Source organism: Oncorhynchus clarkii, unplaced genomic scaffold, assembly GCF_045791955.1.
Source record: "Oncorhynchus clarkii lewisi isolate Uvic-CL-2024 unplaced genomic scaffold, UVic_Ocla_1.0 unplaced_contig_14137_pilon_pilon, whole genome shotgun sequence".
Classification (NCBI taxonomy): Eukaryota; Metazoa; Chordata; class Actinopteri; order Salmoniformes; family Salmonidae; genus Oncorhynchus; species Oncorhynchus clarkii.
In genome coordinates, this window is record NW_027260864.1 from 1 (window position 1) to 14,731 (window position 14,731).

The following is a 14,731-nucleotide window of genomic DNA, read 5'->3' on the forward strand; positions in this document are numbered from 1 at the left end:
CCATTAGAGGTCCTGGTGGTGTCTTATCCTTCTGTAGTTGCCATTAGAAGTCCTGGTGGTGTCTTATCCTTCTGTAGTTGCCATTTGAAGTCCTGGTGGTGTCTTATCCTTCTGTAGTTGCCATTAGAAGTCCTGGTGGTGTCTTATCCTTCTGTAGTTGCCATTAGAAGTCCTGGGAGTGTCTTATCCTTTTGTAGTTCCCATTAGAGGTCCTGGTGGTGTCTTATCCTTCTGTAGTTGCCATTAGAGGTCCTGGTGGTGTCTTATCCTTCTGTAGTTGCCATTAGAGGTCCTGGTGGTGTCTTATCCTTCTGTAGTTGCCATTAGAAGTCCTGGTGGTTTCTTATCCTTCTGTAGTTGCCATTAGAAGTCCTGGTGGTGTCTTATCCTTCTGTAGTTGCCATTTGAAGTCCTGGTGGTGTCTTATCCTTCTGTAGTTGCCATTAGAAGTCCTGGTGGTGTCTTATCCTTCTGTAGTTGCCATTAGAAGTCCTGGTGGTGTCTTATCCTTCTGTAGTTGCCATTAGAAGTCCTGGTGGTTTCTTATCCTTCTGTAGTTGCCATTAGAAGTCCTGGGAGTGTCTTATCCTTTTGTAGTTCCCATTAGAGGTCCTGGTGGTGTCTTATCCTTCTGTATTTGCCATTAGAAGTCCTGGTGGTGTCTTATCCTTCTGTAGTTGCCATTTGAAGTCCTGGTGGTGTCTTATTGTTCTGTAGTTGCCATTAGAAGTCCTGGTGGTGTCTTATCCTTCTGTAGTTGCCATTAGAGGTCCTGGTGGTGTCTTATCCTTCTGTAGTTGCCATTAGAAGTCCTGGTGGTGTCTTATCCTTCTGTAGTTGCCATTAGAGGTCCTGGTGGTGTCTTATCCTTCTGTAGTTGCAATTATAAGTCCTGGTGGTGTCTTATCCTTCTGTAGTTGCCATTAGAAGTCCTGGTGGTGTCTTATCCTTCTGTAGTTGCCATTAGAAGTCCTGGTGGTGTCTTATCCTTCTGTAGTTGCCATTAGAGGTCCTGGGGGTGTCTTATCCTTCTGTAGTTGCCATTAGAAGTCCTGGTGGTGTCTTATCCTTCTGTAGTTGCTATGTGTTAGCTTATCCATCTATACACCTGCTGTGTGTCCTTGATGCCAAACAGAGGACAACAATCTCTCAGTGGGGGAGGAGCAGACATATACTGACTTTCTGTCTCTCTCTCTGCAGCATACAGAAGGGTTTAAGAAGCGTTGGTTCACCCTGGACCACAGACGTCTCATGTACTACAAAGATCCCCTGGTAAGACTGGTTTCACACACACACACACACACACAGGCACACACATAGGCACACACACCGGCACACACACACTTCTCCCAGATAGGCTCTTATAGGCCAGTTACTAGAGAGGACCTCATGTTTTATATGCATCTGATTGATATCAAAAGGTTTGAAAGGACTTCATAATGACGGATGAAGTTTCCTCTTGCTGTATCAGGTCAGTACAACATGTTCTCTGTTAGTTTTAACAAGGAGCTGCTATGTAGAGGAGACTCGCTAGACAGTAATCTGATACTTCTATTAGAAGACCATCAAACCACACACACACACGCACGCACGCACGCACGCACGCACGCACGCACACACACACGCGCACACTCTCTCTCACACACACACACACGCACACTCTCTCACACACACGCACACGCACACTCTCTCTCACACACACGCACACGCACACTCTCACACACACACACACACACACCCCAAACCACGACTCCAAAGAGGCAGAGAACTCACTAGCACCCTCTCTCAAGTCACCTCACATCAACACCTAAACTAATATTGGCTAGATGTAACACTATGGAGATTCTGTAGAGTGTGTATGAGGGTGATGTCGTGCTCTACTTAGCGTGCCTGGTTTGAATCATTACACACAACGATGGAAAGTGAAAGCCCAGGGGAGCGTACTAGGGAGGGCCAGACCTGGCCACATGAGATAGAACAGACGAGGGGAGCCTCACACTACAGGCTCAGATGCCATATGTTGAATACAGCAACGTTAGGACAGCTGCCTTCATCAAGGTTTCACACTGGGGCTGTTACAGAGAACCATACACAGGCTGTAGTGAGGTGTGGAGCCCGTATGGAAATAAAGAGATTGAAGACTTCTTCTCCATCCTAAATGGCCCCCTATTCCCTTTATAGTGCACGGCAGGGTAGCCTAGTGGGTAGTGCGTTGGACTAGTAACCAAAAGGTTGCAAGTTCAATTCCCCGAGCTGACAAGGCACAAATCTGTCATTCTGCCCCTGAACAGGCAGTTAACCCACTGTTCCTAGATCGTCATTTGTTCTTAACTGACTTGCCTAGTTAAATAAAGGTCAAATAAAAACTCCTTTGGACCAGGGATCTTAAGGCTCTGGCCAAAAGTAGTGCACTATAAAAGGCATAGGGGGCCATTAGGGATGCAGCGTTGTCTGTTTGATGAAGTAGACCAAGTTGTGTAGCCAGCCAATGCAGCCAGCCAGAGACAGGCTTTGACCAGCAGAATATAAATACATGAGCAGTGTTAGAGATAAATGCTGTAAAGGTTTGAAGGAAGCGGGTCAGTGAATGGCAGTTTGAAGAAGTAGAGTGTGAGAATAAGTCACCGCTACAATGTAACAGTATGTATGTACTGTACAGAATGTAACGTGGCAGGTTAAGTTGTGTGTCGACTGTATATTGTTATGGTGCCTGTTCTCTAACCTCACCCCTCTCACCACACCCCATTTAACTCATCCTCACCCTGTCTACCTCACCCTACCTCACTCTCACCTCACCCTCCCCTACCTCACTCTCAACTCACCCCCTCTACCTCACCCTCCCTCCTCTACCTCACCCTCCCTCCCTCACCTCCCCTACCTCACTCTCACCTCTCTACCTCACTCTCACTTCACCCCCTCTACCTCCCTCTCACCTCACCCCCTCTACCTCACCCTCCCTCCCTCACCTCCCCTACCTCACTCTCACCTCTCTACCTCACTCTCACCTCACCCCCTCTATCTCACTCTCACCTCACCCCCTCTACCTCACTCTCACCTCACCCCTTCTACCTCACTCTCACCTCATCCCCTCTACCTCACCCTCCCTTACCTACCTCACTCTCACTCTCACCTCACCCCCTCTACCTCCCCTACCTTGCCAGGATGCCTTTGCCAAGGGTGAGGCATTCCTAGGGCACCAAGACCATGGTTACAGAGCTAGCCCTGGCCTTCCCGCCGGAACCCACTGCAACGGCGCCTGGCAACACGGCATCACCATAGTAACACCTGAGCGCAGCTTCCTGTTTACCTGCGAGACGGAAGTTGAGCAACAGGATTGGCTGAAACACTTCAATGATGTCATCAGCATCCAGATGTCCCCTCAGGAGTACTCCAGTAAGAGATTACAACCTCTTATTAAGGGTTTATATTTATTAACATCTATGTGTGTTTATAAGCATGCCGATGTCCCCTCAGGAGGACTCCAGTAAGAGAGGACCATGTTTTACTATTTATAAAGGGTTTATAAACATATATTGCTGTTATTGTTTGGTTATAAAGTGTTTATTAACATCTGACCTCATGTTTGTGTTTTGCAGTGGAGGCTATGTTCAGACACAAGCATTGATGGACCCTTCCTTCCCCCATCCTCCTCTCCTCTACCTGTCTTCTGTTCCTCCTCTCTCCTCCTCTCCTCTACCCGTCTTCTGTTCCTCCTCTCTCCTCCTCTCCTCTACCCGTCTTCTGTTCCTCCTCCTCCTCTCCTCTACCCGTCTTTTGTTCCTCTCCTCTCCTCTACCTGTCTTCTGTTCCTCCTCTCTCCTCCTCTCCTCTACCTGTCTTCTGTTCCTCCTCTCTCCTCCTCTCCTCTTCTGTTCCTCCTCTCTCCTCCTCTCCTCTACCTGTCTTCTGTTCCTCCTCTCTCCTCCTCTCCTCTACCCGTCTTCTGTTCCTCCTCTCCTCCTCCTCTCCTCTACCCGTCTTCTGTTTCTCCTCTCTCCTCCTCTCCTCTACCTGTCTTCTGTTCCTCCTCTCCTCCTCCTCTCCTCTACCCGTCTTCTGTTCCTTATCTCATCCTCTCCTCTACTTGTCTTCTGTTCCTCCTCTCTCCTTCTCTCCTCTACCCGTCTTCTGTTCCTCCTCTCTCCTCCTCTCCTCTACCCGTCTTCTGTTCCTCCTCTCTCCTCCTCTCCTCTACCCGTCTTCTGTTCCTCCTCTCTCCTCCTCTCCTCTACCTGTCTTCTGTTCCTCCTCTCTCCTCCTCTCCTCTACCCGTCTTCTGTTCCTCCTCTCTCCTCCTCTCCTCTACCTGTTTTCTGTTCCTCCTCTCCTCTACCCGTCTTCTGTTCCTCCTCTCTCCTCCTCTCCTCTACCCGTCTTCTGTTCCTCCTCTCCTCTACCTGTTTTCTGTTCCTCCTCTCCTCCTCTCCTCTACCTGTCTTCTGTTCCTCCTCTCTCCTTCTCTCCTCTACCTGTCTTCTGTTCCTTATCTCATCCTCTCCTCTACCCATCTTCTGTTCCTCCTCTCTCCTCCTCTCCTCTAACTGTCTTCTGTTCCTCCTCTCTCCTCCTCTCCTCTACCCGTCTTCTGTTCCTCCTCTCCTCCTCCTCTCGTCTACCCGTCTTCTGTTCCTCCTCTCTCCTTCTCTCCTCTACCCGTCTTCTGTTCCTCCTTTCTCCTCCTCTCCTCTATCCGTCTTCTGTTCCTCCTCTCTCCTCCTCTCTCCTCCTCTCTACCTGTCTTCTGTACCTCCTCTCCTCTAACAGTCTTCTGTTCCTCCTCTCTCCTCCTCTCCTCTACCCGTCTTCTGTTCCTCCTCTCTCCTCCTCTCCTCTAACTGTCTTCTGTTCCTCCTCTCTCCTCCTCTCCTCTACCCGTCTTCTGTTCCTCCTCTCTCCTCCTCTCCTCTAACTGTCTTCTGTTCCTCCTCTCTCCTCCTCTCCTCTACCCATCTTCTGTTCCTCCTCTCCTCCTCTCCTCTACCCGTCTTCTGTTCCTCCTCTCTCCTTCTCTCCTCTACCCGTCTTCTGTTCCTCCTATCTCCTCCTCTCCTCTACCCGTCTTCTGTTCCTCCTCTCTCCTCCTCTCCTCTAACTGTCTTCTGTTCCTCCTCTCTCCTCTTCTCCTCTACCCGTCTTCTGTTCCTCCTCTCTCCTCTCCTCTACCCGTCTTCTGTTCCTCCTCTCTCCTCCTCTCCTCTACCTGTCTTCTGTTCCTCCTCTCTCCTCCTCTCCTCTACCCGTCTTCTGTTCCTCCTCTCTCCTCCTCTCCTCTACCTGTTTTCTGTTCCTCCTCTCCTCTACCCGTCTTCTGTTCCTCCTCTCTCCTCCTCTCCTCTACCCGTCTTCTGTTCCTCCTCTCCTCTACCTGTTTTCTGTTCCTCCTCTCCTCCTCTCCTCTACCTGTCTTCTGTTCCTCCTCTCTCCTTCTCTCCTCTACCTGTCTTCTGTTCCTTATCTCATCCTCTCCTCTACCCATCTTCTGTTCCTCCTCTCTCCTCCTCTCCTCTAACTGTCTTCTGTTCCTCCTCTCTCCTCCTCTCCTCTACCCGTCTTCTGTTCCTCCTCTCCTCCTCCTCTCGTCTACCCGTCTTCTGTTCCTCCTCTCTCCTTCTCTCCTCTACCCGTCTTCTGTTCCTCCTTTCTCCTCCTCTCCTCTATCCGTCTTCTGTTCCTCCTCTCTCCTCCTCTCTCCTCCTCTCTACCTGTCTTCTGTTCCTCCTCTCCTCTAACTGTCTTCTGTTCCTCCTCTCTCCTCCTCTCCTCTACCCGTCTTCTGTTCCTCCTCTCTCCTCCTCTCCTCTAACTGTCTTCTGTTCCTCCTCTCTCCTCCTCTCCTCTACCCGTCTTCTGTTCCTCCTCTCTCCTCCTCTCCTCTAACTGTCTTCTGTTCCTCCTCTCTCCTCCTCTCCTCTACCCATCTTCTGTTCCTCCTCTCCTCCTCTCCTCTACCCGTCTTCTGTTCCTCCTCTCTCCTTCTCTCCTCTACCCGTCTTCTGTTCCTCCTTTCTCCTCCTCTCCTCTACCCGTCTTCTGTTCCTCCTCTCTCCTCCTCTCCTCTAACTGTCTTCTGTTCCTCCTCTCTCCTCTTCTCCTCTACCCGTCTTCTGTTCCTCCTCTCTCCTCTCCTCTACCCGTCTTCTGTTCCTCCTCTCTCCTCCTCTCCTCTACCCGTCTTCTGTTCCTCCTCTCCTCCTCCTCTCCTCTACCCGTCTTCTGTTCCTCCTCTCCTCCTCCTCTCCTCTACCTGTCTTCTGTTCCTCCTCTCTCCTCCTCTCTACCTGTCTTCTGTTCCTCCTCTCCTCCTCCTCTCCTCTACCCGTCTTCTGTTCCTCCTCTCCTCCTCCTTTCCTCTGCCCATCCTGGAGATCACCAAGACGTTTGAGTTAGATTAGGCTGTCCTTGCCTAAGTAAGACAGATGTACAAACACACTAGACTGCAGCAGGACCTGTCATCATGGTCAACCACTGTGCCTTACACTATGTCATTACTTTAATCTCTCAGATCAATGTGATTTAAATGTGTACTTTTAAAGTTCCCTATTAATATCTTAGAAATTGACATTTTAGATGGGTGAGTTTGGTTAGGAGATATGTAAAGATATACATTTGAATATAACTATGGATAATGTTCAACTCTCTTATGGGTGTGTATAAACAGATAGTGGGGTTTTTTGATAGTGCCATTTTGTGGTGTTTCAAGAATATGACAGATCTCTCTTTCTACATATCCTGTATGACCGAAGATATTTTAAGGTATTAGACAACCTATTTAGACTGAGGAGACATGCAAAGAACATCATTGATTGATACATACTTGTCATTCCTCCCATGTCGTGCTTTTATTTGTGTTATCAAGGGTGTTTTCCAATATAGAAGAAGATTGGTTGTAAATGTTCATGTTTGAGGTACTACAAACTATTTTTTATAAATCCGTACATTGGTCTCCTCTTGTTTTAAATATGTAAATGATTTGAAAATGACATCTAAAGAGTTCATGTGTAAAATATAGAGATCGAATGATATGTCAGTGTGTGTGTGTGTGTGTGTGTGTGTGTGTGTGTGTGTGTGTGTGTGTGTGTGTGTGTGTGTGTGTGTGTGTGTGTGTGTGTGTGTGTGTGTGTGTGTGTGTTTTAGCGCCAGCGAACCAGGGGTGTTTAAAACTGCACCCAGGTGTTTAAAGAGAGCAGGACCGGGGCTGAGGTGAATCACTCATAAATCCAAAGAGTCATCCTGGGTTACACCTATATGAGAGAGAGAGAGAGACGGGGAGAGAGAGAGAGAGTGAGGGGGACGGGGAGAGAGAGTGAGAGAGAGGAGAAACAGAGCAAGAGAGAGGTAAAGGGGACAAAGAGGAAGAAGGAAAGGGGTCAGAGGACAGAGAGAAGGAAAGAGAATAGAAGACTGCAGTTGAAGGAAAGAAGAAGACGGACACAACAAGACGCCTATGAAGAGCTCTGGAATTAAACACTAGAAGGGGCCCCAGTTACTCTATTGGAACAGCCCAACATTGACCTTTTGAGAGGTACCAACAATGACCATCCACCGTGCCAGTTGAGAACACAAGACAACCTAACCTCTGGATACAGTCTGAGAGCTTCTGAATCACCACAAACTGACCAATGACAACACACTGTCAACACAGGACATCAAGCTACTCCCAAGTCACCGCTGCGGTTCAAGTCCACTAGAAACTGAAGCGTCTGTCTGTTCTTCTGTATCGCCTGGGCTTCGTCCGGTACCCGCAGGAAGGAAAGGATCATGGGAGCTTGGAGGAGCTGGAGTGGGGACGTGGAAACATCGGGAGATAAGAGACACTCGATGAGGTGGACTTGTCAGCCATGTCCTGGTTCACCTTAAAGCTGCAGGTTAACAGTCGTAGTGGAACTGAAGCCACTGTTGAAGCATCACTACACACGGCCTGTTTTCCTATTGGATTTAGATTCAATTTAGATAAAGAGTCAGAAGGCCAAAGACGATTTATGTGTTTTCAAGTCAAATGTTACTTGTCACATACACAGTTTCCAGCAGGTTTAAAATGTGCAGTGACATGCTGACGTGCTATCTCCCTCAACAATGCAGAACAACGTGCTATCTCCCTCAACAATGCAGAACAACGTGCTATCTCCCTCAACAATGCAGAACAACGTGCTATCTCCCTCAACAATGCAGAACAGTTGTTGTTTTTGTCTGGTTCTGTCTGTTTTTCACTGGATCTTATGCAGTGCGCAAAGTCACTTCACATTCTTTATGATTCTCTATTCACTCCAACATGGAGCACTTTAAAATCCGTTTGGAATCCATAAGCAATTCTTTAAAATCAGTTTGGAATCCATAAGCAATTCTTTAAAATCCGTTTGGAATCCATAAGCAATTCTTTAAAATCCGTTTGGAATCCATAAGCAATTCTTTAAAATCCGTTTGGAATCCATAAGCAATTCTTTAAAATCCGTTTGGAATCCATAAGCAATTCTTTAAAATCCGTTTGGAATCCATAAGCAACTCTTTAAAATCCGTTTGGAATCCATAAGCAACTCTTTAAAATCCGTTTGGAATCCATAAGCAACTCTTTCAAATCTTTCTGAATACTAATAGTAATAACAGTTTATCCCAGTAAAGTGATCACTTCATTGTAGGGACGTGCTGGCCTTATTTATGAACTCAAACCTTTCCCCAACGATGAACCAGAGCCAGACACCCATCGTGACCTCCATCTCACCCCAGTCAGGGCATGGTTCTGGGGGCTCGGGCGGTGTCTCTGGAGGGGGTAGCTCCGGGGGTGGGGGTTTGTGGGTGACCTCTCTCCTCGGCGCTACCCTCCTAATCATGCTCGCCATGGGGGTGGCGGGTAACATCTACACCCTCTTCATCATGCGTTCCGCGGCTCTCCGCCGATCCGGCTCTATGTACGTCTATATACTCAACCTTGCCCTCGCCGACCTCCTCTACCTCTCTACGATCCCATTCGTCATCTGCACCTACTTTGCTCACGATTGGTTGTTCGGCGAGGCCGGTTGCCGGGTCCTCCTGAGTCTCGATCTCCTCACCATGCACGCCAGCGTCTTCGTCCTGGTCGCCATGTCGTTGGAGCGCTACCGGGCCGTGGCGAAGCCGTTTGACGCCCGGCGATCCAGCACGCGGGGACGGAAGGTAGTGGCGGCCGTCATCTGGTTCGCGGCGTTTGTCCTGACACTACCCATGATGATTATGATACGGCTGAGGGAAGGGAAGTGGAACGCGGCCGGGAACGCCAAGCGGATCTGTTACCCGACGTGGACCCAAGAGGCCTTCAAGGCCTACCTCACCGTCCTGTTCCTGACCAGCGTCCTCGTACCCGGTTTAGTCATTGTTGGTCTCTACGCTGGCCTAGCACGTCGCTATTGGACTGCTCAGGCTAGCTTGGGACGAAGCAGCCGTTCAGCGAGAAGACGAGGCTTAAATCAAAAGGTTGTAACAATGATTTTTTGTATCATTGTAGCGTACTGGGTGTGTTTCCTGCCTTTCTGGGGGTGGCAGTTGGCACAGTTATTTTCCCCGCAGTCCCTCGGGGCTCTGTCTCCTGCCACTCACAGTTACATGAATTTCTTTGTAACGTGTCTGACCTATGGGAATAGCTGCATTAACCCTTTGTTGTACACCCTCCTGACCCGGAACTATAAGGACTATCTGGCTCAGAAGGGTCAGAGCACAGGGTCAAGTAGGGGAGACCCGGCAGCCGGAGCACCCCTACAGGATCTATAATCAGAGTAGAGGTGACCTGGGGTCAGCAGCCGGAGCACCCCTACAGGATCTGTAATCAGAGTAGAGGTGACCTGGGGTCAGCAGCCGGAGCACCCCTACAGGATCTATAATCAGAGTAGAGGTGACCTGGGGTCAGCAGCCGGAGCACCCCTACAGGATCTATAATCAGAGTAGAGGTGACCTGGGGTCAGCAGCCGGAGCACCCCTACAGGATCTGTAATCAGAGTAGAGGTGACCTGGTGTCAGCAGCCGGAGCACCCCTACAGGATCTATAATCAGAGTAGAGGTGACCTGGGGTCAGCAGCCGGAGCACCCCTACAGGATCTATAATCAGAGTAGAGGTGACCTGGGGTCAGCAGCCGGAGCACCCCTACAGGATCTATAATCAGAGTAGAGGTGACCTGGGGTCAGCAGCCGGAGCACCCCTACAGGATCTGTAATCAGAGTAGAGGTGACCTGGGGTCAGCTGCCGAAGAACCCCTACAGGAAATATAGGAGAAGAGGGGGGAAAGTATTTTGACGTGACACAAGTAGGACCCATTATATTTGACTTAAATCCTTTTTATCCTGGGGAGGATAGGTCATCCATGCAGGAACTATAAAAGAGGGGGAGTTATTCTGACAAGAGCACTATTGCCAAAGCATTTCTGATACAGCATTTTTATCTTTTCACTCTGAGGAGTACCTTGGATTTGGTGAAAACATGAGGACATTTCTTTATAGCTGTTGGGGCAAGAGCAGCCTCCAAAACAAACAAATCGTTTTGTGAGTAGTTAGTGCAGCATAAACTTGCCCTAACAACATGGCTTACTCTAAACTCAGTAGTTTTTGTATTTTTACATCATCTGAATATTATTGGTATATAGTTAGTTATACAGGTGTTGGATCTTAATTTGTGCCAGTTTGCTACAGCAGGAAAATAATCCTGCAGCAACAGGAAAAGTGAATTATTATGTGGATTATAATTAATGGACGTTTTCTGTGGGGATTGATAGTTTTTTCGTAAGGGAAAATCAAGTTTGAAATGTCAAAGTGGAAATTACAAATTTAAGAAACATTTTTATGACTCAAAGGCTTGTTAAACCTCAAACCTCTAATTGTTTAATTTCACACATTACAGGAAAGTTGTCCTGCAACAGAGTGATCAGATTAAGATCCTACATCTGCAGCAATAGCTGTTTGACATATATTTTGCCAGGGGATTCCAGTTTGCATTCATCATGTCGGCTGCAGTATTTCTTGTGACATATTGACATGACATTTAACCAGTCACTATGTATTTCTGGTGACATATTGACATGACATTTAACCAGTCACTATGTATTTCTGGTGACATATTGACATGTCATTTAACCAGTCACTATGTATTTCTGGTGACATATTGACATGACATTTAACCAGTCACTGTGTATTTACTTCTTACTTCGACGTTGTTGTCATATTGCCAAAAATGTGTCAAGTTAATGTTCTTGGTTGGTTTTTCTCATCTTGTATTCTTTTATTACATGATTGTTCTAATAAAGTTTTGACAGATTGATTTAGAGGTAAAATGACTACGATATTGCCCTCTGCTGGCAAAGGTTTTAGAGTAAGTTAACTTTCACATACAAGTGTAATGTGTGGCAATCATGCCATCACATTTATCAGCGATTGTAAGAATGCACTGTGTGTCCTGTTGGTGGCTAGTTTCCTCACTCTAGGTGTCTATGATGGACCCCACTGACACACACACACACACACACACACACACACACACACACACACACACCTACCCCTACCTCAGCCCCCCCCAACACACACACACACACATTCCCTATCCCCCCTACACACACCTACCCCTTATCCCCCCCACACACACACACACACACACACTCCAGACCGCCGCCTCTCACCAGGGAATGTGGTCCCACCATGCAACATTCCAAAGCCTTGAGGCAGGTCTCTTCGTGTTGTCCTGTAAATTGTCTCTCAGGAATGTCTAGTGTTATTCATCCTGCCAAAATAGACTAACAGGACCTACAGAACCACAACACAGACTGGACAGCGTGGATACAGATTATATGAGCCATTTGGTCTGAATAACTTGAGTTGATTGATGTTAATACTAACAGGACCTACAGAACCACAACACAGACTGGACAGCGTGGATACAGATTCTATGAGCCATTTGGTCTGAATAACTTGAGTTGATTGATGTTAATACTAACAGGACATACAGAACCACAACACAGACTGGACAGCGTGGATACAGATTATATGAGCCATTTGGTCTGAATAACTTGAGTTGATTGATGTTAATACTAACAGGACCTACAGAACCACAACACAGACTGGACAGCGTGGATACAGATTATATGAGCCATTTGGTCTGAATAACTTGAGTTGATTGATGTTAATACTAACAGGACCTACAGAACCACAACACAGACTGGACAGCGTGGATACAGATTACAGTTGAAGTCAGAAGTTTACATACACTTAGGTTGGAGTCATTAAAACTCGTTTTTCAACCACTCCACAAATTTCTTGTTAAACTATAGTTTTGGCAAGTCGGTTAGGACATCTACTTTGTGCATAACACAAATAATTTTTCAAAACATTGTTTACAGACAGATTATTTCAATTCACTGTATAACAATTCCAGTAGGTCAGAAGTTTACATACACTAAGTTCACTGTGTCTTTAAACAGCTTGGAAAATTCCAGAAAATGATGTCATGGCTTTAGAAGCTTCTGATAGGCTAATTGACATCATTTGAGTCAATTGGAGGTGTACCTGTGGATGTACTTCAAGGCCTACCTTCAAACTCATTGGAAAATCAAAAGAAATCAGACAAGACCTCAGAAAAAAAATGTAGACCTCCACAAGTCTGGTTCATCCTTGGGAGCAATTTCCAAAGCAATTTCCAAACTGAAGGTACCACGTTCATCTGTACAAACAATAGTACGCAAGTATCAACACCATGGGACCACGCAGCCGTCATACCGCTCAGGATGGAGAAGTGTGCTGTCTCTTAGAGATGAACGTACTTTGGTGCGAAAAGTGTAAATCAATCCCAGAACAACAGCAAAGGAACTTGTGAAGATGCTGGAGGAAACAGGAACAATAGTATCTATCTCCACAGTAAAACTAGTCCTATATCGACATAACCTGAAATGCCTCTCAGCAAGGAAGAAGCCACTGCTCCAAAACCGCTATAATGTCACGCCCTGGCCTTAGTTATCTTTGTTTTCTTTATTATTTTGGTTAGGTCAGGGTGTGACATGGGGATTTATGTGCTTTGGCTTGTCTAGGGGTTTTTGTATGTTTATGGGGCTGTTTCCTTTCTAGGTAGTTGTGTATGTTTATGGGGCTGTTTTCCTTTCTAGGTAGTTTTGTATGTTTATGGGGCTGTCCCCTGTCTAGGGAAATTGTATGTCTATGGTTGCCTAGATTGGTTCTCAATTAGAGGTAGCTGTCTATCGTTGTATCTGATTGGGAACCATATTTAGGCAGCCATATTCGGGTATTTTGTGGGTGGTTGTTTCCTGTGTGGAAAGCTTGTGGAAGGCGACCTGAAACGTTTGACCCAAGTTTTAAACAATTTAAAGGTAGTGCTACCAAATACTAATATAGTGCATGTAAACTTCTGACCCACTGGGAATGTGATGAAAGCTGAAATAAATCACTACTATTATTCTGACATTTCACATTCTTAAAATAAAGTGGTGATCCTAACTGACCCAAGGCAGGGAATATTTACTAGGTTTAAATGTATTTGGCTAAGGTGTATGTAAACGTATGACTACAACTGTATACGAACCATTTGGTCTGAATAACTTGTTGATTGATATTAATTGTCCTTCAACCGACAGTTACTTAATTAAGTTAACGTTACTTAATCACTTTAACTGAAAGTTAGTTACTTGAGTCCAGTTTATGTCAATCAATATCTAATCAAAAGCTGGTCCTCTGTTAACTGAATTATATTTGTCCTATACACATGTGTGAAATGGATAAGTGTTTTTTTACCCAACTCCCCCTGAGACACTCAGAGAGACACCTATCAGAGAGGGAGGTCACAGCCAATGATCAACGACAACCCTGGAGCAACTAGGGTTAAGTGCCTTGCTCACAGCCAATGATCAACGACGACCCTGGAGCAACTAGGGTTAAGTGCCTTGCTCACAGCCAATGATCAACGACGACCCTGGAGCAACTAGGGTTAAGTGCCTTGCTCACAGCCAATGATCAACGACGACCCTGGAGCAACTAGGGTTAAGTGCCTTGCTCACAGCCAATGATCAACGACGACCCTGGAGCAACTAGGGTTAAGTGCCTTGCTCACAGCCAATGATCAACGACGACCCTGGAGCAACTAGGGTTAAGTGCCTTGCTCACAGCCAATGATCAACGACGACCCTGGAGCAACTAGGGTTAAGTGCCTTGCTCACAGCCAATGATCAACGACGACCCTGGAGCAACTAGGGTTAAGTGCCTTGCTCACAGCCAATGATCAACGACGACCCTGGAGCAACTAAGGTTAAGTGCCTTGCTCACAGCCAATGATCAACGACGACCCTGGAGCAACTAGGGTTAAGTGCCTTGCTCACAGCCAATGATCAACGACAACCCTGGAGCAACTAGGGTTAAGTGCCTTGCTCACAGCCAATGATCAACGACGACCCTGGAGCAACTAGGGTTAAGTGCCTTGCTCACAGCCAATGATCAACGACGACCCTGGAGCAACTAGGGTTAAGTGCCTTGCTCACAGCCAATGATCAACGACGACCCTGGAGCAACTAAGGTTAAGTGCCTTGCTCACAGCCAATGATCAACGACGACCCTGGAGCAACTAGGGTTAAGTGCCTTGCTCACAGCCAATGATCAACGACAACCCTGGAGCAACTAGGGTTAAGTGCCTTGCTCACAGCCAATGATCAACGACAACCCTGGAGCAACTAGGGTTAAGTGCCTTGCTCACAGCCACATGAACAGATGTTTCACCTTGTCG

At 47.0% G+C, this 14,731-nt stretch overlaps 2 protein-coding genes across 2 annotated transcripts; both read left to right on the forward strand.

Moving 5' to 3' along the window:
- Positions 1-1,200: 1,200 nt before the first annotated feature.
- LOC139401965 (arf-GAP with dual PH domain-containing protein 1-like) lies at positions 1,201-3,847 on the forward strand (the record flags this gene model as incomplete). Its single annotated transcript, XM_071145991.1, has 3 exons — positions 1,201-1,272; positions 3,162-3,393; positions 3,597-3,847. Coding segments are annotated over 3 exons (333 nt in total), but the record flags the coding sequence as incomplete, so codon positions are not given.
- Positions 3,848-7,834: 3,987 nt separating this feature from the next.
- LOC139401964 (urotensin-2 receptor-like) lies at positions 7,835-9,757 on the forward strand. Its single transcript, XM_071145990.1, has one exon. It carries the CDS (start codon positions 8,653-8,655, stop codon positions 9,736-9,738), a length of 1,086 nt encoding a protein of 361 aa, XP_071002091.1. The 5' UTR covers positions 7,835-8,652; the 3' UTR covers positions 9,739-9,757.
- The last annotated feature ends 4,974 nt before the right edge of the window (positions 9,758-14,731 follow it).

Excerpts from the sequence above, each read along its gene's own strand:
- LOC139401964 (XM_071145990.1), top strand. The coding sequence starts at position 8,653 with ATGAACTCAAACCTTTCCCCAACGATGAACCAGAGCCAGACACCCATC.